Source organism: Pelodiscus sinensis, chromosome 18 (assembly GCF_052426305.1).
Source record: "Pelodiscus sinensis isolate ZL-2025 chromosome 18, ASM5242630v1, whole genome shotgun sequence".
NCBI classification, from domain to species: domain Eukaryota; kingdom Metazoa; phylum Chordata; order Testudines; family Trionychidae; genus Pelodiscus; species Pelodiscus sinensis.
The window spans coordinates 29,740,551-29,764,610 of NC_143069.1; the positions used below are offsets into that span (position 1 = coordinate 29,740,551).

The following is a 24,060-nucleotide window of genomic DNA, read 5'->3' on the forward strand; positions in this document are numbered from 1 at the left end:
ACCCCAGTGTGGCATTGTCATTCCAACCAAAACCATAATGCAGACGTTTAATAGAAAAACTTTATTCCTCCAGCACAAACTAGACGGCCCGATTAACAGGCTTCCAACAGATCCCTCCCAGGTTCCTTTCCATGGCTAAATATCCCATAAAAGGGATATTTGCCAGAATGATTTTGTCAGGACTGAGCTGCAAACACTTGGGGATCCTTACGTCCCTCACGGCTTCCTGCCCAGTGGCTTAGATGCCAATAGGGTTAGATGAGGCTGTACCAAACCCTGCAGTGATAACGCAAGGTCCTAGTTACAATTCTCTCCTGGGTCCATGGCTTTTTTATACATTCTCAGGCTATTGGGAGAATCTGCCCTGAACTCAGTCATCGCCCAGGCAAGAGAACAGCCCCCAAAAATTCCTAGCACAGATCTGTGAGATAAACCCATCTCCCCTCCATGTGTAGCAGCAGCCCCCAAAGCCAGCACAGTGTTGGGAGTCATTAGGAAAGAGACTGATAATACCCCATGACCTCTGAATGAATCCATGGCACGACCACACCTTGACTAGTGCGAACAGACATGATTGCCCACCTTCAAACAGACATATTGGAATTGGAAAAGCTGCAGAGAAATAAAACAAAATTAGATTAGTAGCATGAAAAAAATTCTCTATGAGGGCAGATTTATAAGACCAGGACTTTTCTGCTTGGAAAGCAACAACTCAGAGGGGTTGCGTTCCAAGCAGAAAGCATGACTGCTGCAGAGAAAGTGAATAAGGAAATGCCGGTTCCATCGTCTCATAACACAAGAACTAAGAGTGACCCAACAAAAGTAGTAGGCAGCCCATTTGAAACAACCCGAAGGCAGTGTTTCTCCACCCAGCACAGGGTCAGCCTGTGAAAGGCCTTGTTAGAGGACGTTCTGAAGGTGAAGACCATTATAGGGTTCAAAAACAAACTAGATATGTTCATGGAGGACAGATCCATCAATGGTCCTTAGCCAGGAAGGGCAGGGATGGTGTCACTAGACTCTGTTTAACGGAAGCTGGAAACAGGCAATAGAGGATGGATCACTTGATGATTCCATGTTCTGTTCATTCCCTCTGGAACACCTGGTATTGGGCACCTACAGCGGACAGGATCCTGGGAGGGATGGACCATTGGACTGACGCAGTCTAAACGCTCTTATGTTCAGATCGTTGAGTGTTCGGACCGATGGGTACTAAGAACATTACAACAGGCCTTGGGGCTGATCCTGCATGGCCATGCCCTTGAAAACATGTCTGAATTTATCTCCTTTTCCATGGAAAGATTTGGGCCGTGTGTATTTGTGTGTGTGTCTGTAGATGGGCGTGACCCTACCTATGTGTTAGCATCATGAGCCTCACGTCTGAGAGGAAAAGAACCCAGATGTCCAGGAGAAACTAAGGGGACAGACACATCTTGGGTAGAAAGTCCAGGCCCAGAGATGCGATGGAGCTCGACTCACATGCCCCAAGCCAGAACCTTCCTCCCTGCCCTCCTCAGGGCCGAGGCCACATCCTTGTTTCTCAGACTGTAGACGATGGGGTTTAGGGTGGGCACCAATACTTTGTCCAAGAAGGTCACTTTCAGGTCATGCCCCTGGGTGTCACTGGAGTCTGGGTGAAAATTGAGCCACATCACAATGCTGAATGTGAGCAACACCATGGTCAGGTGGGAGCCGCAGGTGGAGAGGGCCTTGCGCAGGCCTTGGGCAGAGCGCAGACGGGCCACAGCAACCCCAATGCGGACATAGGAGGCCAGGATGAAGACAAAAGGACTCAGCCACACCGAGAAACCCACAGTGTAGGTCACCAACTCAGTGGTGAGGGGCCGGGCGCAGGAGAGGAGCAGGAGGGGCCGTATGTCACAGAAGAAATGCTGCAGGCGATTGCTGCAGTAGCGCAGATTGGCAGCCATGAGAGTGTGCAGCAGGGCGTGTGCAATCACCACAGCCCATGAAGCAGCCACCATCTTGAGGCACAGGGACCGTGTCACCACGGCGGCGTAGCGCAGCGGGTCACAGACGGCCACGTAGCGGTCGTAGGCCATGGCAGCCAGCAGGCAGTTCTCCATGTTGCCCACAGAGAAGAACATGAAGAGCTGGGCCATGCAGCTGGTGAAGGAGACGGCCCGGTGCTGGGTCAGAGCGTGCACCAGGGTCTGGGGCAGGGAGATGGAAGCAAAGCTCATGTCCACCACTGCCAGGTGGCTGAGGAGAAAATACATGGGACTGCAGAGCTGGGGGTCAGTCACCACCAGCCCCAGCAGCAGGGAGTTGCCTGCCAAGTTCACCAGATAGGTGACCAGAAGCACCGCGATGATCAGCAGGTCCTGCTGTTCAGACAGGCCCAGAAGCACAAACTCAGAGACGGACGTCCAGTTGCCCTCATCCATGGTGGGGGCCGAGGCTGCACCTGATGGGGAAGAGAAGGGGGTTGACAGTCAGGTGACGCACTGACACATTCCGCCTGTCGCTTATTGGGAGCCAAGTCCTGTCCGGTCGTCTTTGGGGAACAGTTTAACAGCTCGATCTCGATTTAAACTGTCCCACAATGGAGACACCCATTCAACCCTGGCTCCGTTCTGCTCATAGTCACAGACTGTCCCTGTATAAACGTGCAGCATTCCTGTGTTCTGACTGTGGGTCACTGGGACTCATAGATTCTGAATGTGGGGTTCCTCCACCTGCCAGACTGACACCCTAGCTCTGGCCAACCAGCAGCCTTTTGAGTGCGAGAGGCCAGTTATCAGGTTCCCCTCTGTCTTCTTTTGTCTAGGCCAAACATGCCCCATTTTTCTAACCTGCCAGAGCAGGATTTCTAAACTTTTCCCCTTTGTCCGTTCTCCCCAGACTCTCTCCCATCTGCTTGTCTGGACACACTGGTCCATGTGAGAGCTCACCAGCGCCAAGCAGAGCGGGACACTCCCTTTCCATATCAAACCCACGACGCTCCTGTTCCCACCTCAGCCTGTGAGCACAGTATTGTCAGAGCTGCTTCACTCACAGTCAACCTGAGCCATTCCCCCAGACACCTGTCAACTGTGCTATACCTTTCCCAGTTAGTTCCCAGTTTGCAGCTACATCCTGGACTTGCCCACCCTAAGTGAAGTATTTCAACCTTTTCTTTTTCTCAGTTCTGCCTTGTTGAATTCAGACTGAGCATCCAATTAGCCAAAGGGGCATCAAATTTCCATCTTGTGCTTACATCCTGTCCTCCAAACTCCCTGCAACTCCTCCCAGGATGGGGTCAGCTGTACTACCAACGCGGGAAAGAAAATTGCACAGCGGTTCTTCGGCCTAGCAGAGAACGGTCTGACCTGAGCCAGTGACTGGAAATGGCAGCTAGACACAGCGGCTGTGACAGCAGGGATGTAGGATTTCTGAAAAACCTACCTGAGAGACCAGAGGGGCTTGGTTTGCTCAGTTCATCCAAAAGCCAGTGAAGAGGGGACTTGGTACAAGTTTAGAAACACACTCAGAGCACTTTGTCTGCATCTGGGTCCTGCCTGCAGCCCTGCCCCTCCACAACGCGTTATGGGAAATGTGGCCTGAGCAGGGGCTCGGGAACATGTCGGACTCCAGAAAAGTCTCCTGTGCAGAGAGGATAGAGAGCTGAGTGGTGTATAAAGTGCAAGCGGGACCATGATGCAATGAAAATGGGACAGAGAAAAGAGCTTGAGGGATTCTGCCCTCCCTGTCTCCTGGCCTAGCAACAAGGAGACAGCCCATGACATTACATTCAAAAATGGACCAAAGACATAGTCACACATTCAGGAACTAGGGAACTCATCGCTACAGGATGGTATCCAGGCTGAAACTTATCAAAATGAAAAGAGGGAATGGACATTTCCAAAGCTATGAGGAATATCACTCAAACAAACAAACGGTTGTGGGAGGGATATTAAACCTCATGATGCTGGGTGTTATGAAAACACTAATTATCAGGAAGTAATGGCAATAGGTGAAGGGCTGATCCCCACCTGCCTCTGCAGGTTTTTAAACCTTGTGCCATTTGCTCAACTCAGAGATGGATTCTGAATGGGAAGGGGGTTTGTTTTGACCCAGTCTGGCCATTTCTGCACCAGAGACCTCCTTCCAACTCACACACAAGCACTCAGACATCCTTCATGAGACATCTTTGATGACCAACACTGGGCCGTGATCTTCCTCCGCCAACCCCATCTTTCCCTCAACAAATTTCCACCTGCACAAGTCAGAAGTTCCCCACCAGGTGAGATATTTGCCCCCTCTTACCACAGGCTCCATAAAAAGCATTAGGGAAGTCAGTCCAGACTGACATTTCATACTGACGGGCTTGTTTATGCTGTTCTGCGAACCATGCACAGATGTGTCAGTGCAACGGCCACATTTCAAATGGTTCATTTTATAATTATCTGGTACAAAGGAGAACGTCAATAACAACGAGTGTGACGCCTTCGTATCGTTCCTTGGAATTTTCCTAAGCAAGTCCTTGAGAAGTGAGGGGAAACGTAGGTGGGGAGGCAAAATAAATCAGTGTCCTGAAAGGGATGCAGTTGTCTGGAAGGGCTTGGAGCCAAAACTAGAGCTCTCCCTGCATTTCATTTCCAGCACGACTCTTTTAAACAAGCACCCCATTTCGGCTGAGAACAGGCAGGCGTGGTGAATCCACTGCACCCACTGGCAGATTGTGTCACTCACTAATTAGGCTCCTAGTTATATAATCAGCCTTTGTTTGCAGGCAGATTTTGTCTGGCTTCAGTGTCCGGCCATAACGCATCCCATCCCACTGGCCCCCTTAGAAACCTTCCATGTCATCCCAGACCCCAGTAACACGGAACATTTGCAGGGAATGCAAAGGACCCCACAGAGAACTCAACAGAATTCAATACGGTTGCCGGAGAATATAGCAGGAAATGGCCCCTTTTCTCCATGACAAGCCTTGGAAACGTTCGGGGAAAATGCTCCATTTTGCAGGGTCTTTTTCAGGGGGCTGGGCACAACACACGTCCGCACTGCGAGCTCTCGGTTAGAGCCCCTGACACTGTGGAGAACTGGTCTCCTCTGGAAATCAATACACCTGTGGAAGGTCACAAGAGAGGCAGACGCTGGTTGTCCAAAGATCCCCACCCACCCCCCATGTGAGGGAAGGATGCAGAATGGAGACAGAATTTAGTCTGAGTGGGGACCCACCGGTGCCTAGGGCCCTGTTCCAAGAACCGTCAAAACACCTGTCTAGACAGAGAGACTGGTGAGACTGCCCAAAGAGGGGAGGGGCTGGGTGAGGACTGTTCAAGATGACTGTGGGTGGGGAACATCTCTGTGCCAGAGGGATAGAGGAACACAAGAGACGTGGGGGTTTTCCCTGCTGTGCTGGGACCTACCCCTGCATGCCTCCATCCAGACGGCATTGCCATCCCAGCCTCTCCCCTGCCCCAACACACACACTGATACCCAGCCTCACCTCAGACAAGGACGCTTGGCACCTGCCTGCCCTCAGCATCTGCAGAGGAACGGGCTGCTCCTGTGTGAAGATGAACACCAGAAACCAGTTCCCAGGGGCAACAGAACCAGCCTTAATTAGCCCCTGGGAGACTTTGACTAAGAAAACATTCATTAGCGCTCATCTGAGCCTTCCCATGGCTGGGGGCGCAGGGGATCTCTGAGATCCATGGATTGCTGTCATCATGTCTCCTCATGGACCATGATAAGCAGCCACTCGCCAAGTCCTCTACATCTCTCCCTTGTACTGTCCAATCCCCATACATGGTAACTCAGGCATTCCACTTTCTCCCCCTCAAAAGAGGCAGAGTGCCTCAGTTTACCAGTTTCCCTTAAGTCCCCCTCCACACACTCTTGGACCCCGTCCTTGAGCACTCCTAACAAGAGCACAGATGGCTCATATAAGGAAGAACTGAGGGTTTCAGAAGCACCAAAAAAGAACAGTTGCAAGACATCAGGAGGATCCCGGCTTGCCAGGCCGGCCTCTGCAATAGTTATTGCCCTAGCTAAGAAAGCCAAGTTGCCTTTTCCCCTGAAGGTCAAATGCCTGGATCTGGGTTCTTCTGGGTCCGGCCAGCACATACAGTCACTGGCCTGCGATGGTTTTCCATTGACCGATCTGAAGGAATCTGCACGGTGCAATGCCACAGCGACTCATTTCTCCTCCAAACTCAGTAATCCAACAGTCCCTGTTACCCCATTATACCTGCCGTAGTATAACATACCTGGCTGGCTCACAAAGCTCGTGTGTCTCGAGAAGGTGTGAGCTTCCCACCAGGAGTAGGACTCAGTTGTCCTTCAGGGCAAAGCCCAGAGCCTCTCTACCTCTTGAGAGTGAACCTCGGCTCACCAGCCCTCTCGCTTCCTGCCATGGGTTCTGCCCAGCATGTCCAAGCAGGACAGGTTGAGACACGAATACAACTCAGTCTCATTTAGTCATCACCTGGAGCCTAGCACAGGAAGCCCTCAGCTTCCCAAGAGAAAGGAAGGTCCCATAGATCAGTGGTCACCCACTAGTAGATTATGCTCATGCTAATGGATTAAATAAAGATACTGGATGGCTGGGACATTATCAGCCTACCAAACAATGAAGGTGCCAATGACTCTTTGTCTGTATAGTATCTGCTGTTAGTTCTCTTCTTCTCTGTTGCCTACTCATGGTTCTTATCTGCCTCTTTTGACTATCCAGTCTTTAGGTCCTTATGACGATTTGTTTTTCCTGTTACATTCCAGCTCCGCTTTCCCCTTGATATTTTTATACCCACTGCTTCTTCTTGTTTTCCTCCCTCCCATTCCCCCCATCCCGCTCCCTTCTCTCTTATTTGTTTTAGTTCTGGACATCTAACACTCTGGTCATCTGAAGAAATGGGCTGTGCCCATGACAGCTCATGATACCATCTACATGTTTGTTAGTCTTTAAAGTGCTACCAGACTATTTATTGTTTTTTAAGTTTATCCTGTACAGACTAACTCGCCCACCGGCTGAAGCTTGGAGATCATTATGTCAGCCTAGACGAGGGATGTTAAATTGCAAGTAATTGACTAACTGAATAATCGATGCATAAGAATATAAGAGCAGCCATATTGAGTCAGACAAAACCTCGTCTAATGACACCTCATTCTAGAACAACTCCTCTGATTTGTCACCTGAAATGAATGGCTCACGTTTGGGAATCACCCCAATTTCCTCAGCTGTGAATTCATTTAGCTTCTCTACAATGACTATCATCACTGAGTGCTCCTTTGACATCTCGATCGTCCAAGGGCCCCACTGGTTGTTTATGATGAACTTAAAAACATTTTGCTGCTTCTGATGAACTTAAAAACATTTTGCTATTACCTTTTCAGTTTTTGACTAGCTGTTCTTCAAAATCCTTTTTGGTTTTTCTTATTATATTTTTACACTTCATTTGACAAACTTTATGCGCCTTTCTATTTTCTTCTGTAGGATTTGACTTCCGCTTTTAAAAAGATGCCATTTTATCTCTTACTGCTTCTTTTACTTGGTTGTTAAGCCATGGTGGCACTTTTTTGGTTCACTTACTATGGTTTTTAATTTGAGGTACACATTTAAGTTGGATCTCTATTATGGTACCTTTGAAAAGTTTCCATGCAGCTTGCAGAGGTTTTACTTTTGTCACTGTACCTTTTAATTTATGTTTAACTGTCTTCCTCATTTTTATGTAGTTCCCCTTTCAGAAATTAAATGCTACTGTGTTGAGCTGCTGAGGTGTTTTTCCCACAACAGGGGTGTTAAATTTTATTACATCGTGGTCACTATTTTCAAGCGGTCACGGTTATATTTACCTCTTGAACCAGATCCTGTGCTCCACTTAGCACTAAATCAGGAATAGCCTCTCCCTTTATGGGTTCCAGAACTAACTAGTGAGAGAAGCAGTCATTTAAGATATCAGGGAATTTTACCTCTGCGTCCTGTCCTTTGGTGACATGTACCCAGTCAGTATGGGGATAGTTGAAATCCCCCACTAATATTGAGTTTTTTTATTGAATAGCCTCTCTAATCTCCCTTAGCATCTCACAGTCACTATCACTGTACTGATTAGGTGGTTGATAATATATCCCTACGGCTATATTCTTATTATTGGAGCATGGAATTACTATCCATAGAAATTCTATGGAACGTTTAGGGTCATTTACAATTTTTACTTCATTTGATTCCACATTTTCTTTCACATATAGTGCCACTCCCCCATTTTGCACTGAATATTCAATTACTCGATAGGGCGCCTCCACCTTTAAAGTGTAGCAATAACCCTGCCCCCCAGAGATTGTGCAGCTCTTGGGGGAAATTGAGGCACACACAGGCTTCTTACAAAATAGTACAGCCGATTCCCACTCTGGCCCAGCGTTGCTCCCACACACGGTGGAGCAGGGACACTCGCCCTGCTTCCTTGGACAGATGGGGAAGGGGAGTTAATGTGGGACAAACATTCGAGCTGGGACTTGCAGTGGAAACTTTTAACTAACCTCTCCACATCCTCCTGGCGAATTAAGCACCAAACAGTCACCCAAAGGGGCAGGGAAGCTGCATCCTGGGCCTTTTTAAAGCCACACTGAGAGGTTTTCCTACAAAATCTGCTCTGTCAATTGTTTGGGGGCAAGGTCCTGGAAATCACACTGGCCGACCACCATGTTTTAATCTGGCCGGGGCAGCTGTGAAATTAGACGCCTTTCTAAAATCCACCTTTTTATGCCAATAATGGGGGATGGGCTATACCCTAGCAATGGTGGGGGTGATCATGGGGAACTGTCCGACATTGGCACCTGTAAATCTAGTAAGTGCCCCTATTCCGCTCTGTCCCTTTCCTATACACTCTCATGCTTCAGGGAGCAGGTCAGGGAGGTTTTCCAGCACCCCTCAGATGCACAAAGGCCCAGATGAATTTTGGGGTTTGTTTTGCCCCCTGCACTCTCCTCTTATGGGAACTTTGAGATATTTAAGAGAGGCCCTGTCTGAAGGTCTAACTGAAGGCCCTATTTCTGTCCTCAGTATTGACTTGCCTCAGTTTAAAGATAAATGGCCTGGGAAGCCGGGTTTTTCCATCTTCTTGAGCTGGCTGGGACAATCGAGGCATATCTCCACTGGTCGATTCCCTGCCATCCTTCAAGGCCGTTGGCATCACCAGACACCCGTAATGCTGGGAGTCATTATGGGTATGTCTACACTACAAAGTTAGTTCGAACTAACGGACGTTAGTTCGAACTAACTTTCCTAGGCACTACACTAGCGCTCCGTTAGTTCGAACTTAATTCGAACTAACGGAGCGCTTAGTTCGAACTAGGTAAACCTCATTTTACGAGGATTAAGCCTAGTTCGAACTAGCTAGTTTGAATTAAGGGGTGTGTAGCCCCTTAATTCGAACTAGTGGGAGGCTAAGGCTTCCCAGGTTTCCCTGGTGGCCACTCTGGCCAACACCAGGGAAACTCTATTGCCCCCCTCCCGGCCCCGGAGCCTTTAAAGGGCCACGGGCTGGCTACACAGTTTGTGCCAGTTGCAAGGCTGCCAGCACCCGTGCCAGCACAACCTGCACGTGCCACAGGATGAGCCAGCCACCCGAGGACACCCAGCCCTCCACTGCTTCCCAGGACCAGCCTGGCGGCTCCCGGGAGCCTGCCCGGGGGCGCAAAAGGCGGGCACCCGCTTGGTCAAGTGCGGAGATCGTGGACCTCATCGAGGTTTGGGGGGAAGCCTCCAATGTCCACGATCTCCGCACTAGCCACCGGAACGCGGCCGTCTACGGACGCATGGCTGCCAGCCTGGCGGCCAGGGGCCACCAGCGCAGCCGGGAGCAGGTCCGCTGCAAGGTCAAAGACCTGCGGCAGTCCTACTCCCGGGCCTGCCAGCCAGGGGCTGACCCAGAGGCCTGCCCCCACTTCCACGCCCTGGACCACCTCCTGGGGGCTCATGCCGTCCCTGCCCCCCGGGATGTGATTAACCCCGGGGCAGAGGGCTCGCTCCTGGAGACGGAGGAGGAGGAGGAGGGCTCTGAGAGCCAGGAGCCTGCCGCCAGCCTGCCCGGGACCCGGGACCCCCGAGGCACCCCACAGAGCCGCTCGCCTGCGTCATCTGAGGCCGGGGAGGCATCCACCTGTGAGTACCATCGTGTTCCCCTTATGTGTATGGGGGGCGGGGGCGAGAGGGAGCCCCGGGACCGTGCGCCTGGGCCTTGCCCACCACGGAGCAGCAGCTGGGGATCCTGCAGGGGCCCTGGCCTTGCAGAGGGGAGCTGGGTTTCACACACCTGGGCCCCTGGGGTAATTGACCACTGGTCTTCTTGCACCACAGCCGCAGCACCTGGGACTGCAGGGCGCACCACCTCGCCTGCAGCAGCCGCCCACGCCCGGGCAAGCAGGACAGCCAGGAACCAGGAGGAGTACCAGAGGCGGCACCTCCGGTTCCTGGATCGACAGCTCCGTCTCCAGGACCACTGAATCCAGGAGGACCTGAGGCTGCGCCGGAGGAGTCTGGAGGCCCTGGAGGAGCAGGGCCGTGCCCTGCGAGGCCACCTCCAGAGCCTGCTGGACCGCTTCCCATTTCCTCCTCCTGCTGCTCCCCCTGCTCCTCCTCTTGCTCCCCCTGCTCCCCCTGCTCCCCTGCTCCTCCTGCTCCCCCTCCTGCTCCTGCTCCTGCTTCCACTCCTGCTTTCTCCACACCCCCTGTCCCTCCTGCCCCCCCCTCCACAACCATTTCCCACCGACGCCCCCGGACCCGCAGTGTGGTGAGACGGGAGAGGCAGCCGGACTCCCACCCCTGAGCTTTCCTTTCCCTTCCTCCCTTCCCTCCCCTTCCAGCTCCCTCGTCCCAGGTTTCCCCCTCCCCTCTCCAACCCTCATTCCTCCCTTTCCGCACCCAGTTATGTTAAATAAACAGACGTTTTTGTTTCAAAAACAGGTGTCTTTATTTTACAGTAGATAGGGAGGGGAAAGGGGAAGGGGGGTCGGGTGGAAGAAGGCCCCAGTGGGGCATGCAGGGAGAGGTCAGTCCTCCTCCTCTTCCACCAGGAAGCTCTCCCGCAGGGCTTCCCGGATCTGGATGGCCCCCCGCTGGGCTTCCCGGACGGCGGCGGTGCGGGGCTGACCGTAGTGTCCAGCCATGCGGTCAGCCTCAGCCATCCAGGCTGGCAGGAAAGCCTCCCCGTTTCGCTCACACAAATTGTGGAGCACACAACATGCCGCCACCACGGGAGGGATGTTGTGCTCGGCCAGGTCCAGACGGGTGAGGAGGCATCGAAAGCGGGCTTTCAGTCGCCCGAAGGCCCCCTCCACCACGATGCGGGCCCTGGTCAGCCTGGCATTGAAGGCCTGGCGGGAGGGATTGAGGTGCCCCGTGTACGGCTTCATCAGCTACGGCTGCAGTGGGTAGGCGGCATCCCCCACCAGGCACACGGGCATGTCCACGTCCCCGACCCTGATTTGGCGGTCGGGGAAGAAGGTCCCGTCCTGCAGCCTCTGGCACACGGAGGAGTTGCGGTACACCCTTGCGTCATGTGCTTTGCCAGACCAGCCCACATTAATGTCCGTGAACTGGCCCCGGTGGTCACACACGGCCTGGAGGATCACGGAGAAGTACCCCTTGCGGTTGACGTACCGGGATGCCTGGTGTTCCGGGGCACGGATGGGGATGTGCGTCCCGTCGATGGCCCCCCCGCAGTTGGGGAAGCCGAGGGAGCCGAATCCCCGGATGATGGCGTCCGGGTCGGCGAGGCGGACCACCCTGCGGAGCAGCACCCGGTTGATGGCCTTGACCACCTGCTGAGAGAGACACAGCAAAGCGCCAATCTGTGGGGCGCCCGGGTGGCTGGGAGCGTTCGTGCCCTGGCAGTGCCCCACGCCCCACTCCCGGAAGCAACCCCCCTGGCATCGTGTAGTACGGCCGGGACAGCCCGACCCCTCCGGTGCGGGGCGCTTTCGCCTCCTCCCGCCCCCCTTTGTCCCTGGGGCGGCCCATCCCCTCCTCGCAGCCCCCCTCTCCCCGGCGCGGTGGCCGACGAGTGCCATACCTGCATGAGCACCGCTCCGACGGTGGATCTCCCCACGCCGAACTGGTTCCCGACGGATCGGTAGCTGTCCGGCGTGGAGAGCTTTCAGAGGGTGATGGCCACCCGCTTCTGGAGGGGGATGGCGGGTCTCATGCGAGTGTCCCTTCTGCGCAGGGCAGGGGCGAGCCACTCGCAGAGCTCCAGGAAGGTGTCCCTCCTCATCCTGAAGTTCTGGGTCCACTGTCGGTCCTCCCAGCGCTCCAGGACGATGCGGTCCCACCAGTCGGTGCTGGTGTCCAGACGCCAGATGCGGCGGGGCACGCCGGTGCCGGGGCGCCGCCGCGGCTCCTCCACAGCCCCCAGGGCGGCCAGGCGGAGAGGCAGGGGGCTGACGTTCACCAGGTGGTGCCAGGCAGCCTCGAGCCATTGCTGGCAGGCTTGCAGCAGCAAGTCCAGAAAGTGCACCAGAAGGTGCAGGGCGAGCTGTGGCTCCATGTTGCCACCTGCGGCGGCCCCCCCGAAGGGAAGCACCGACACAGACGGGCACAGAGACCAACGCTTTGCTGTCCCTCGGCGAGGTTGGCAAGCAAGCAGGAAAAGCTGAGAACCGGCTGTCCAGGGGGGTCCCTTTAAGCTCGAGCCTCAGATAGCCTCAGACAGCAGCCACACAAAGCAACTACTGACCTGATGCCCTGCCAGAACCGGTTTCAGCCGCCCTTAAATGCCCCCCTGCGTCCAATCAGTGTGGACGCGCTAGTTCGAATTAGCAAAACGCTAATTCAAACTAGTTTTTAGTTCTAGATGCGCTAGTTCGAATTCGCTTAGTTCGAATTAACTAATTCAAACTAAGTTAGTTCGAATTAGCGCTGTAGTGTAGACGTACCCTAATGGAGTAGTAAGACATGATTTCCCTTTACTGAAACCATGTTGACTTTTACCCAGCAAATTATGTTCTTCTATGTGTCTGACAATTTTATTCTTTACTATTGTTTCAACTAATTTGACTGGTACTGATGTTAGACTTACCGGTCTGTAATTGCTGGGATCACCTCTAGAGCCCTTTTCAAATATTGGCATTACATTAGCTATCTTCCAGTCATTAAGATCATAAGAACAGCCGTACTGGGTCAGACCAAAGGTCCATCTAGCCCAGTATCCTGTCTGCCAACAGTGGCCAGCACCAGGTGCCCCAGAGAGGGTGGACCGAAGACAATGATCAAGCGATTTGTCTCCTACCATCCTTCTCCAGCCTCTGACAAACAGAGGCCAGGGATACCATTTCTGTCCCCTGGCTAATAGCCTTTTAAGGACCTAACCTCCATGAAATTATCTAGCTTCTCTTTAAGCTCTGTTATAGTCCTAGCCTTCACAGCCTCCTCTGGCAAGGAGTTCCACAGGTTGACTACACGCTGTGTGAAGAAGAACTTTCTTTTATTAGTTTTAAACCTGCTACCCATTAAGTTCATTTGGTGTCCTCTAGTTCTCCTGTAATGGGAACTAATAAATAACTTTTCTTTCTTCGCCCTCTCCACACCACTCATGATTTTATAGACCTCTATCATATCCCCCCTCAGTCTCCTTGTTTCTAAACTGAAAAGTCCCAGTCGTTTTAAACTCTCTTCATGTGGGACCCATTCCAAATCCCTAATCGTTTTAGTTGCCCTTTTCTAAACCCTTTCCAAGGCCAAAGTATCTTTTTTTGAGGTAAGGAGACCACATTTGTACACAGTATTCAAGATGCAGGCATACCATAGTTTTATACAGGGGCAGTAAGATATTCTGTGTCTTATTTTCTATCCCTTTCTTAATAATTCCTAGCATCCTATTTGCCTTTTTGACCGCCGCTGCACACTGTGTGGAAGTTTTCAGGGAACTATCCACGATAACTCCAAGATCTCTTTCCTGATTTGTCGTAGCCAAATTAGCGCCCATCATACTATACGTATAGTTGGGGTTATTTTTCCCAATGTGCATTACTTTACACTTATCCACATTAAATTTCATTTTCAATTTTATTGCCCAATCACTCAATTTGGTGAGATCTTTTTGGAGTCCCTCACAGTCTGCTTCTGTCTTGACTATCCTAAACAGTTTTGTATCATCCGCAAACTTTACCACCTCACTGCTTACCCCTTTCTCCAGATCATTTATGAATAAGTTAACAGGATTGGTCCTAGGACTGACCATTGGGGGACACCACTAGTTACCCCTCTCCATTCTGAAAATTTACCATTTATTCCTACCCTTTGTTTCCTGTCTTTTAACCAGTTCTCAATCCAAGAAAGGACCTTCCCTCTTATTTGATGGCCATGTAATTTACACAAGAGGTTTTGGTGAGGGACCTTGTCAATGGCTTTCTGAAAATCTAAGGATACTATATCTACTGGATCCCCCTTGTCTGCATATTTGTTAACCCCTTGTTTGTTAACTCCTCATTGCAGGAGGAGTAACGGTAGTCTGAATCATGCTTTAGTTAGAACTACCTAGCCCATGTCACGTGTAGCCGCGGGCAGGGAGTCCAAACTACCAGGCTTTGAAAAATGGCGGCGCCCGGGAACATGCAAATAAAGCCCAGGATATTTTAATCCCGGGCTTCATTTGCAAGTTTGAATGACTACATTAGCCACCCTAATTCGAACTAGGGTGGCTAGTGTAGACATACCCTAATAGATTAGTAAGACATGATTTCCCTTTACAGAAACCATGTTGACTTTTGTCCAGCAAATTATGTTTTTCTACGTGCCTCACAATTTTATTCTTTACTATTGTTTTGACTAATTCGCCTGGTACTGAAGTTATACTTACCGGTCTGTAATTGCCAGGATCGCCTCTAGTGCCCTTTTTAAATATTGGTGTCACGTTGGCTACCTTCCAGTCATTAGGTACGGAAGCCGATTTAAAGGATAGGTTACAAGCCACAGATAATAGTTCAGCAATTTCCCATTTGAGTTCTTTTAGAACCCTTGGATGAATGCCATCTGGTCCCGGAGATTGTTGACATTACGTTTTTCTATTTGTTCCAAAACCTCCTCTAATGACACTTCAATCGGGGACAGTTCCTCAGATTCATCACCCGCAAAGGATGGTGCAGATTCGGGAATCTCCCCAACGTCCTCAGCCGTGAAGACTAAAGCAAAGAAATCATTTAGTTTCTCCGCAATGGCTTTATCGTCCTTGATTGCTCCTTTTATATCTCGATCGTCCAGGGGACCCACAGATTTTTTAGCAGGCTTCCTGCTTCTAATGTACTTAAAAAATATTTTGTTATTTCTTTTTGAGTTTTTGGCTAGCTGTTCCTCAAAATCTTTTTTTGCTTTTCTTATTACAGTTTTACACTTGATTTGACAGTATTTATGTTCCTTTCTATTTATCGCGCTAGGATTGGACTTCCACTTTTTAAAAGATGCCTTTTTGTCCCTTACTGCTTCTTTTACATGGTGGTTAAGCCACGGTGACTCTTTTTTAGGTCTCTTGCTATGTTTTTTAATTTGGGGTATACATTTAAGTTCTGCCTCTATTATGGTGTCTTTAAAAAGTTTTCATGCAACTTGCAGGGATTTGGCTCTAGTCACTGTGCCTTTTAATTTCTGTTTAACTAACCTCCTCATTTTTGTGTAATTGCCCTTTCTGAAATTAAATGCCAGTTCTGGACTGCTGAGGTGTTCTTCCCACCACAGGAATGTTAAATGTTATTATATTACGGTCACACTTCTCAAGCGGTCCTTTAATGGTTATCTCCTGGACCTGATCCTGCGCTCCACTCAGGACTAAATCGAGAATTACCTCTCCCCTTATGGGTTCCTGTACCAGCTGCTCCAAGAAGCAGTCATTTAAGCCATTGAGAAATTTTATCTCTACTTCTCTTCCTGAAGTGACAGGTATGCAGTCAATATAGGGAAAATTAAAATCCCCCATTATTATAGAGTTCTTTATTTTGGTAGCCTCTGTAATCTCCCTCAGCATTTCAATGTCAGTATCGCTATCCCAGTCAGGTGGTCGATAATAAATCCCTACTGTTACATTCTTATTAGAGCATGGAAGTACTATCCATAGAGATTCCATTGAACATCTTCATTCATTTAAGATTTTTACTTCATTTGATTCCACATTTTCTTTTACATATAGTGCCACCCTCCCACCTGCATGACCTGTTCTGTCCTTTGGATAGATTTTGTACCCCGGAATGATTGTGTACCAATCATTGTCCTCGCTCCACCATGTTTTTGTGAGGCCTATTATATCAGTATGCTCCTTTAACACGAGGCACTCTAGTTCACCCATCTTATTATTTAAACTTCTAGCATTTGTGTACAAGCACTTTAAAAACTTGACAATGTTTGTCTGCCCTTTTCTGATGTGTCAGATTCTTTTTTATGGGAATGTTTTTTGTCTGAACTGGCCCATATTTTATCCTCTTCCATCCTCTCCTCCTGACTCAAACCTAGCGAATTTCTGTCAATAGACTCTACTCTAAGAGACATCTCTGTCCAATCCATGTGTTCCTCTGCATTGATCGGCTTTCCCCCATATAAACTTAGAAAATACACAGCATGGTCACAAAATTAGTAAACTCGACAAAATGCTACTACACATGGCTCACTGCTTCCAGAGGACACCTAAGAGTGTGATGGCAGAGTAGGATTGCTCTCCAAGGGCTTTCTGGCAGGCTTTGCCTTGCCTCACCGAACCTTCCTCCAGTAGTTGATCATGTCTGGTCTGGACTCATAGAGCCTTCACTCACACCCTCCAGAGGGCTGGCACAGCCTAAGCTGTTGTACTTCTGCTAGGTTAGGGATATGGCAAGGCTGAGAACTGTGTTTTGTCCACGGCTAACCAGGCAGAGGGAACAACACCCTCCCACTGAAAGAGGCCATCACTAGGACATGGTACACCAATGTGGCATTGTCACTCCAAGCAAAACCATAACACAGACTTTCAACAGAAAAACTTTATTCCTGGGAGGGATGGAGTCATTTGATTGACCCAGTCTAACCGCTCTTATGTTCAGATCATTGAGTGTTTGAGCTGATGGGTACTAAGAACATTTGCACAACAGGCCTTAGGGATGATCCCACATGGCCATGCCCGTGAGAATATGCCTTAATTTACTCCTTTTCCATGGAAAGATTCGGGCTGTGTGTACTTGAGTGAGTGTAGGTGGGCATGACCCTACCTATATGTTAGTTTCACCAGCCTCATGTCTGAGGGGAAAAAAACTCTGGTGTCCAAGAGAAGCTAAGGGGACACACACATCTTGGGTAGAAAGTCCATGCCCAGAAAAGAGATGGAGCCATGGGCTGGACTCACATGCCCCAAGCCAGAACCTTCCTCCCTGCTCTCCTCAGGGCCGCAGCCACATCTTTGTTCCTCAGACTATAGACGATGGGGTTTAGGGTGGGCACCAACGCTTTGTCCAAGAAGCTCACTTGCTGGTCGTGCCCCTGGGTGTCGCTGGACTCTGGGCGGAAATAGAGCCACATCACGATACTGAATGTGAGCAACACCATGGTCAGGTGGGAGCCGCAGGTGGAGAGGGCCTTGCGCAGGCCTTGGGCAGAGCGCAGACGGGCCACAGCAAGCCCAATGCGGACATAGGAGGCCAGGATCAAGGCGAAAATGACCAGCGCCATCAAGATACCTTCAGTGTAGATAACCAGCTCAATGGTGAGGGGTTGGGTGCAGGAGAGGAGCAGGAGGGGCGGCAGGTCACAGAAGAAATGCTGCAAGTGGTTGCCACAGTAGTGCAGACTGGCAGCCATGACAGTGTACAGCAGGGCGTGTGGAATCACCACGGCCCATGAAGCAGCCACCATCTTGAGGCACAGGGACCGTGTCACCACGGCGGCATAGCGCAGCGGGTCGCAGACGGCCACGTAGCGGTCGTAGGCCATGGCAGCCAGCAGGTAGTTTTCCATGTTGCCCACGGAGAAGTACATGAAGAGCTGGGCCATGCAGCTGGTGAAGGAGACGGTCCGGTGCTGGGTCAGGGCGTGCACCAGGGCCTGGGGCAGGGAGATGGAAGCAAAGCTCATGTCCACCACAGCCAGGTGGCTGAGAAGAAAATACATGGGGCTGCAGAGCTGGGGGTCAGTCACCACCAGCCCCAGCAGCAGGGAGTTGCCGGCCAGGTTCACCAAATAGGTGACCAGGAGCACCACGATGATCAGCAGGTCCTGCTCTTTGGAGAGACCCAGGAGCACAAACTCGGAGACGGACGTCCAGTTGCCCTCATCCATGGTGGGGGCCGAGGCAGCACCTGATGGGGAAGAGAAGGGAGTTGACAGTGAGGTGACGCGCTGACACATTCCGCCTGTTGCTTGTTGGGAGCCAAGTCCTGTTCGGTTGTCTTTGGGGAACGGTTTAACAGCTCTATCTCGATTTAAACTGTCCCACAGTGGAGACACCTATTCAACCCTGGCTCCGTTCTGCTCATGGGCACAGACCGTCACTGTGTAAACATGCAGCGTCCCTCTGGTCTGACCGTGCGTCGCTGGGACTCATAGACTCTAAATTTGATGTTCCTCTGCCTGCCAGACTGACACCCTAGCTTTGGCCAGCCAGCAGCCTTTTGAGTGCAAGAGGCCAGTCCTCAGGTTCTCCTCTGTCTTCTTTTGTCTAGGCCAATCCTGCCCCATTTTTCTAACCTGCCGGAGAAGGATTTCTAAACTTTTCCCCTTTGTCCGTTCTCCCCAAACTCTCTCCCATTTGCCCACAGCTTGTCTGGACACACTGGTCCACGTGAGAGCTCACCAGCGCCAAGCAGAGCGGGACCCTCCCCTTCCATATCAAACCCACGACGCTCCTGTTCCCACCCCAGCCTGTGAGCACAGTATTGTCAGAGCTGCTTCACTCACAGTCACTCTGAGCTGTCACCCTCAGAAGCCTGTCAACTGTGCTGTTCCCTGCCCAGTTAGTCCCCAGTTTGCAGCTATGTCCTGAACATTCCCTCACTAAGGACTTTTTCAGGGATCTAAAAGGGTGTCATAAGAAGGAGGGAGAAAACTTGTTCATCTTGGCCTCTGAGGATAGAACGAGAAGCAATGGGCTTAAACTGCAGCAAGGGAGGTTTAGGCTGGACATTAGGAAAAAGTTCCTAACTGTCAGAAATAAATTGCCCAGGGATGCTGCGGAATCCCCATCTCTGGAGATATTTAAGAGTAGATTAGGCAAATGTCTATCCGGGATGGTATAGACAGTATCTAATCCTACGATGGGGGCAGGGACTGGACTCGATGACCTCTCGAGGTCCCTTTCAGTCCTAGTGTTCAATGATTCTATGATTCTAAGTGAAGTATTTCAACCTTGTCTTTTTTTCAGTTCTGCCTCGTTGAATTCAGACTGTGCCTCCAAATTGCCAAAGGGGCATCCAAGTAAATCCCTAAAGCATGACACTGATTTCTAGTCACTGTTGTACTATCGAGCTGCTCCAAATGTGACAGAGGCACCAAAGGAAATGCAGGTAATCGTGTTCTCAGCAGGGCACATATAGGGATGAAAAAGTCACAGATGAAGTCTAAAGTGAGATGGAAGGTGCTGAAATAACCATCCGCTTGGGAAACAATGGAACTGGCATGAAGGGGGCGGGAAGGCTTGGTCAAGTGGAGGGAGTTCACACCAGAGCCCCAGAAATGCCTGAAGGATCAGAAAACCTGTTTGATTGTGAGACATGCCAGGCGCTCAAGCTAGTTAGTGGAACAAAGAGAATGTGAAAGGGCGACTCGATCCCATGCTAGCCGTACCAACATGGGGAAAAAATTGCACAGCGGCTCTTGGGTCCAGCAGAGAATGGTCTGACCCGAGCCAGTGGCTAGAAACAGCAGCTAGACACAGCGGCTGTGACAGCAGGGATGCAGGACGTCTGAAAAACCTACCTGAGAGACCAGAGGGGCTTGGTTTGCTCAGTTCATTGAAGAGCCGGAGAAGAGGGGACTTGGTACCAGTTTGGAAACACGCTCACAGCCCTTTATCTGCATCTGGGCCCTGCCTGCAGCCCTGCCCCTCCACAACGCCTCATGGGAAATGTGGCCTCAGCAGGGGCTCGGGAACATGTAGGACTCCAGAAAAGTCTCCTGTGCAGAGAGAATAGAGAGCTGAGTGGTGTATAAAGTGCAAGCAGGAGCATGATGCAATGAAAATGGGACAGAGAAAAGAGTTTGAGGGATTCTGTCCTCCCTGTCACCTGGCATAGCAACAAAGAGAAAGCCCATGACATTGCATTCAAATATGAACCAAAGACATAGTCACACATTCAGGAAGTAGCAACTCATCGCCGCAGGATGGTGTCCAGGCTGAAACTTGTCAAAATTAAAAGAGGGAATGGACATTTCCAAAGCTATGAGGAATATCACTCAAACAAACAAACAATTCTGGGAGGGATATTAAACCCCATGATTCGGGGTGTTACAAAACCACTAATGGTCAGGAAGTAATTGCAATGGGAGTAGGGCTGATCCCCACCTACTTCTCCTGGTTTGTACACCTTGTGGCATTTGCTCAGCTCAGAGATGGATTCTGAATTGGAGGGGGGTTTCTTTTGACCCAGTCTGGCGATTTCAATGCTAGAGACCCTCTTTCCAATTCACACACAAACACACACACATTGTTCATGAGACATCTTTCATGCCCAACAAAGGGCCGTGATTTTCCTCCTCCAACGCCAATGTTCACTCAACGAATTTCCACCTGCACAAGTCAGAAGGTCTCCACAAGTTGGTTCTAGGACTGACCCTTGCGGATCCCCACTAGTTACCTCTCTCTACTTGGAAAACTTACTATTTATTTCAAGCCTTTGTTTACTGTCTTTAAATGAGTTATCAGTCCATGAAAGGACCTTCCCTCTTATCTCACGATAACTTACTTTGTTCAAGAGCCTTTGGTGAGGGACATTGTCAAAGGCTTTCTGGGGATCTAAGTACACTGTACACAAGTCCTCAGATTTGTCACCTACAAAGAACGGGTCAGGTTTGGGAATTCCCCTAACATCCTCAGCCGTGAAGACTGAAGCAAAGAATTCTTTTAGTTTCTTTACAATGACTTTATCATCTTTAAGTGCTTCTTTTGTATCTCGATTGTCCAGGGGCCCCACTGGTTGTTTAGCGGGCTTCTTGCTTCTGATGTACTTAAAAAACATTTTTTATTACCTTTTGAGTTTTTGCTAACTGTTCTTCATAATCCTTTTTGGCTTTTCTTATTATACTAGCCAATTAGCCCGTCATAAAACAGGATTTTCAGGTCTCTCCTCCACATTGGTCTTCTCTCCTGAGCCTCTGGTCTCTCGCTCCGTCTCTCTCTCTCTCTCTGTGTTCCTCCTACTGCCTCCCCCTCTCTCTCTCAGCTCTCCTTCGCCTCCTGCCTCTCTCTCTGTCTCTCTCTTTCTCTTCTCCTCCCCCTCCGGCCTCTCACTCGGGGGACAAAGGAGCCCAAATGGCTGTTTGGGCTCCGTGCTCCCCGTGCTGCATGGTGAGCGCAGAGCTCAAATGTTCGCTTGCGCCACTTGCTTACACGCAGCAGCCTTGCTGAGCAGCGCAGAAGTCAGCCAAGTGCTACGGCGAGAGGATAGAGAGCTGAGTGATGTATAAAGTGCTGGAGGGACCATGAAAATGGGCCAGAGAAAAGAGCTTGAGGGATTCTGTCCTCCCTGTCGCCTGGTGGAGCAACAAGGGAACAGCCCATGACATTACATTCAAAAATAGACCAAAGACGTAGTCACACAATCAGGAACTAGGGAACTCATCGCCGCAGGATGGTGTCCAGGCTAATGGTCAGGAAGTAATTGCAATGGGAGTAGGGCTGATCCCCACCTACTTCTCCTGGTTTGTACACCTTGTGGCATTTGCTCAGCTCGGAGATGGATTCTGAATTGGAGGGGGGTTTGTTTTGACCCAGTCTGGCCATTTCTACACCAGAGACCCTCCTTCCAACTCACACACAAGCACTCAGACATCCTCCATGAGACATCTTAGATGTTCAACAAAGGGCTGTGATTTTCCTCCTCCAACCCCACCTTTCCCTCAACACATTTCTACCTGCACAAGTCAGAAGGTCCCCACAAGTTGAGATATTTGCCGCCTCTTAACACGGGCTCCATAAAAAGCACTAGGGAAGTCAGTCCGGATTGACATTTCTTACTCACAGGGGCTTGCTTATGCAGCTCTACGTACCATGCACAGATGTGTCAAGGCAACAGTCACATTTCAAATGGTTCATTTTATAATTATCTGGTACAAACAAGAACATCAATAACAGCGAATGTGATGCCTTCCTATCGTTCCTTGGGATTTCCTAAGCAAGTCCTTGAGAAATGAGGGGAAATGTAGGCGGGGAGGCAAAACAAATCAGCGTCCTGAAAGGGTCCTTTTGTCTGAAAAGGCTGGGAGCCAAAACTAGAGCTCTCCCTGCATTTCATTTCCAGCACGACTCTTTTAAACAAGCACCCCGTCTTGGCTGAGAAAAGGCAGGGGTGGTGAATCTACCGCACACATTGGTAGATTGTGTCCCTCACTAATTAGGCTCCTGGTTATAAAATCAGCCTTTGTTTCCAACTGATTTTGTCTGTCTTCAGCATCCTGCCATAATGCATGCTATCCTACCGGCCCCCTTACAAACCTTCCATGTCATCCCAGATCCCAGTAACACAGAAACTTTGCAGGGAATGCAAAGGACTCCACAGAGAAGTCAGCAGAATTAAATACGGTTGCCGGAGGCTGTAGCGGGAAATGGCCCCTTTTCTCCATGATAAGCTTGGGAAATGTTGGAGAAAAATGTTCCATTTTGCAGGGTCTTTTTCAGGAGGCTGGGCACAAAAAACGACCACCCTGCGAGCTCTCGGTTAGAGCCCCTGACACTGTAGAGAACAGGTCTCCTCTGGAAATCGATGCTCCTGTGGAAGGTCACAAGAGAGACAGATGCTGGTTGTCCAGAGATCCCTTCTCCCACATGTGAGCGAAGGATGCAGAATGGAGACAGAATTTATTCTGAGTGGGGACCCACCGGTGCCTGGGGTTCTGTTCCAGGCACTGTCAAAGCACCTGACTAGAAAGAGAGACACATGAGACTGCAGGTGGAGAGGACAGGCTCGGTGAGGGACAGTCCACGGCGATTGTGGGTGGGGAACATCTTTCTGTTCAGTGCCAGATACCAGAGCGACAGAGGAACACAGGAGATGTGCGGTTTTTCCCTGCTGTCCTGCTTCCCAAGCTTTACTGGGCCCTGCCCCTACCTGCCCCCATCCAGCCGACATTGCCATCCCAGTCTGTCCCCTGCATTGCCCCCAGCACACAGCCTGATACCCAGCCTCACCTTGGATAAAGACGCTTGGCACCAGGTTGCCTTCAGCATCTGCAGAGGAATGGCTGCCCACGTGTGAAGATGAACCCCCGAAACAAGTCCCCAGTGGCAGCAGAACCGAACTTAATTAGACCCTGGAGGACTTGGACTAAGAAAACATTCATTAGCGCTCAACTGAGCCATCACATGGCTCTGGGCACAGGCGATCTCTGAGATGCATGGATTGCTGTCATCATGTCTCCTCATGGACCATCATAAGCAGCCAGTCGCCAAGTCCCCTAAATCTCTCCCCTGTGCTGTCCAATCCCCATATGTGGCAACTCACAGGCATTCCACTTCCTCCCACTCAAAAGGGGCAGCATGCCTCAGTTTACCAGTTTCCCTTAATTCCCCCTCCACACACTCCTGGACCCCATCCATGAATACTCCTAACAAGAGCACTGATGGCTCCTGTATGGAAGAACTGAGGGATTCACAAGTCCCAAGAAAGAACAGCTGCAAGACATCAGGTGGATCCCAGCTCGCCGGGCCGGCCTTTGCAATAGTTATTGCTCTAGCTAAGAAAGCCAAATTGCCGTTTCCCTTACAGTCAAACACCCGGATCCAGGTTCTTGCCAGCACATACAGTCGCTGGCTTGCAATGGTTTCCCATTGACTGATCTGAAGGAATCTGCCACAGTGACTCATTTCTCCTCCAAGCCCAGAAATCCCACAGTCCTGTTAACCCGTGCTACCTGCCCTAGTATAACCTGTCTGCGTGGGTCACAAAGAGCGTCTC

General features: G+C 50.5%; 2 protein-coding genes across 2 annotated transcripts; both read right to left on the reverse strand.

Annotated features, from left to right (window-relative positions):
* Positions 1 to 1,475: 1,475 nt before the first annotated feature.
* On the reverse strand, positions 1,476 to 7,246 carry LOC106732716 (olfactory receptor 1f45-like). Its single transcript, XM_089770433.1, has 2 exons — positions 7,162 to 7,246; positions 1,476 to 2,428 (listed from the first exon to the last, which is right to left on the reverse strand). Exons 1-2 carry the CDS (start codon positions 7,244 to 7,246, stop codon positions 1,476 to 1,478), a joined length of 1,038 nt encoding a protein of 345 aa, XP_089626559.1.
* Positions 7,247 to 17,299: 10,053 nt separating this feature from the next.
* On the reverse strand, positions 17,300 to 18,232 carry LOC102448210 (olfactory receptor 1f45-like). The gene is made up of 2 exons (XM_089770434.1): positions 18,095 to 18,232; positions 17,300 to 17,998 (listed from the first exon to the last, which is right to left on the reverse strand). Exons 1-2 carry the CDS (start codon positions 18,230 to 18,232, stop codon positions 17,300 to 17,302), a joined length of 837 nt encoding a protein of 278 aa, XP_089626560.1.
* Positions 18,233 to 24,060: the final 5,828 nt, after the last annotated feature.

Bases quoted from the DNA above. Each gene is read 5' to 3' on its own strand.
- LOC106732716 (XM_089770433.1), bottom strand. From the start codon at position 7,246: ATGTCAAAGGAGCACTCAGTGATGATAGTCATTGTAGAGAAGCTAAAT. The intron at 2,429-7,161 runs GTGAGCCATTCA...CTTCCCCATCAG, and splicing joins AATTGGGGTGATTCCCAAAC to GTGCAGCCTCGGCCCCCACC.
- LOC102448210 (XM_089770434.1), bottom strand. From the start codon at position 18,232: ATGGATGAGGGCAACTGGACGTCCGTCTCCGAGTTTGTGCTCCTGGGT. The intron at 17,999-18,094 runs GTGGTGACTGAC...TCCCTGCCCCAG, and splicing joins ACTCCCTGCTGCTGGGGCTG to GCCCTGGTGCACGCCCTGAC.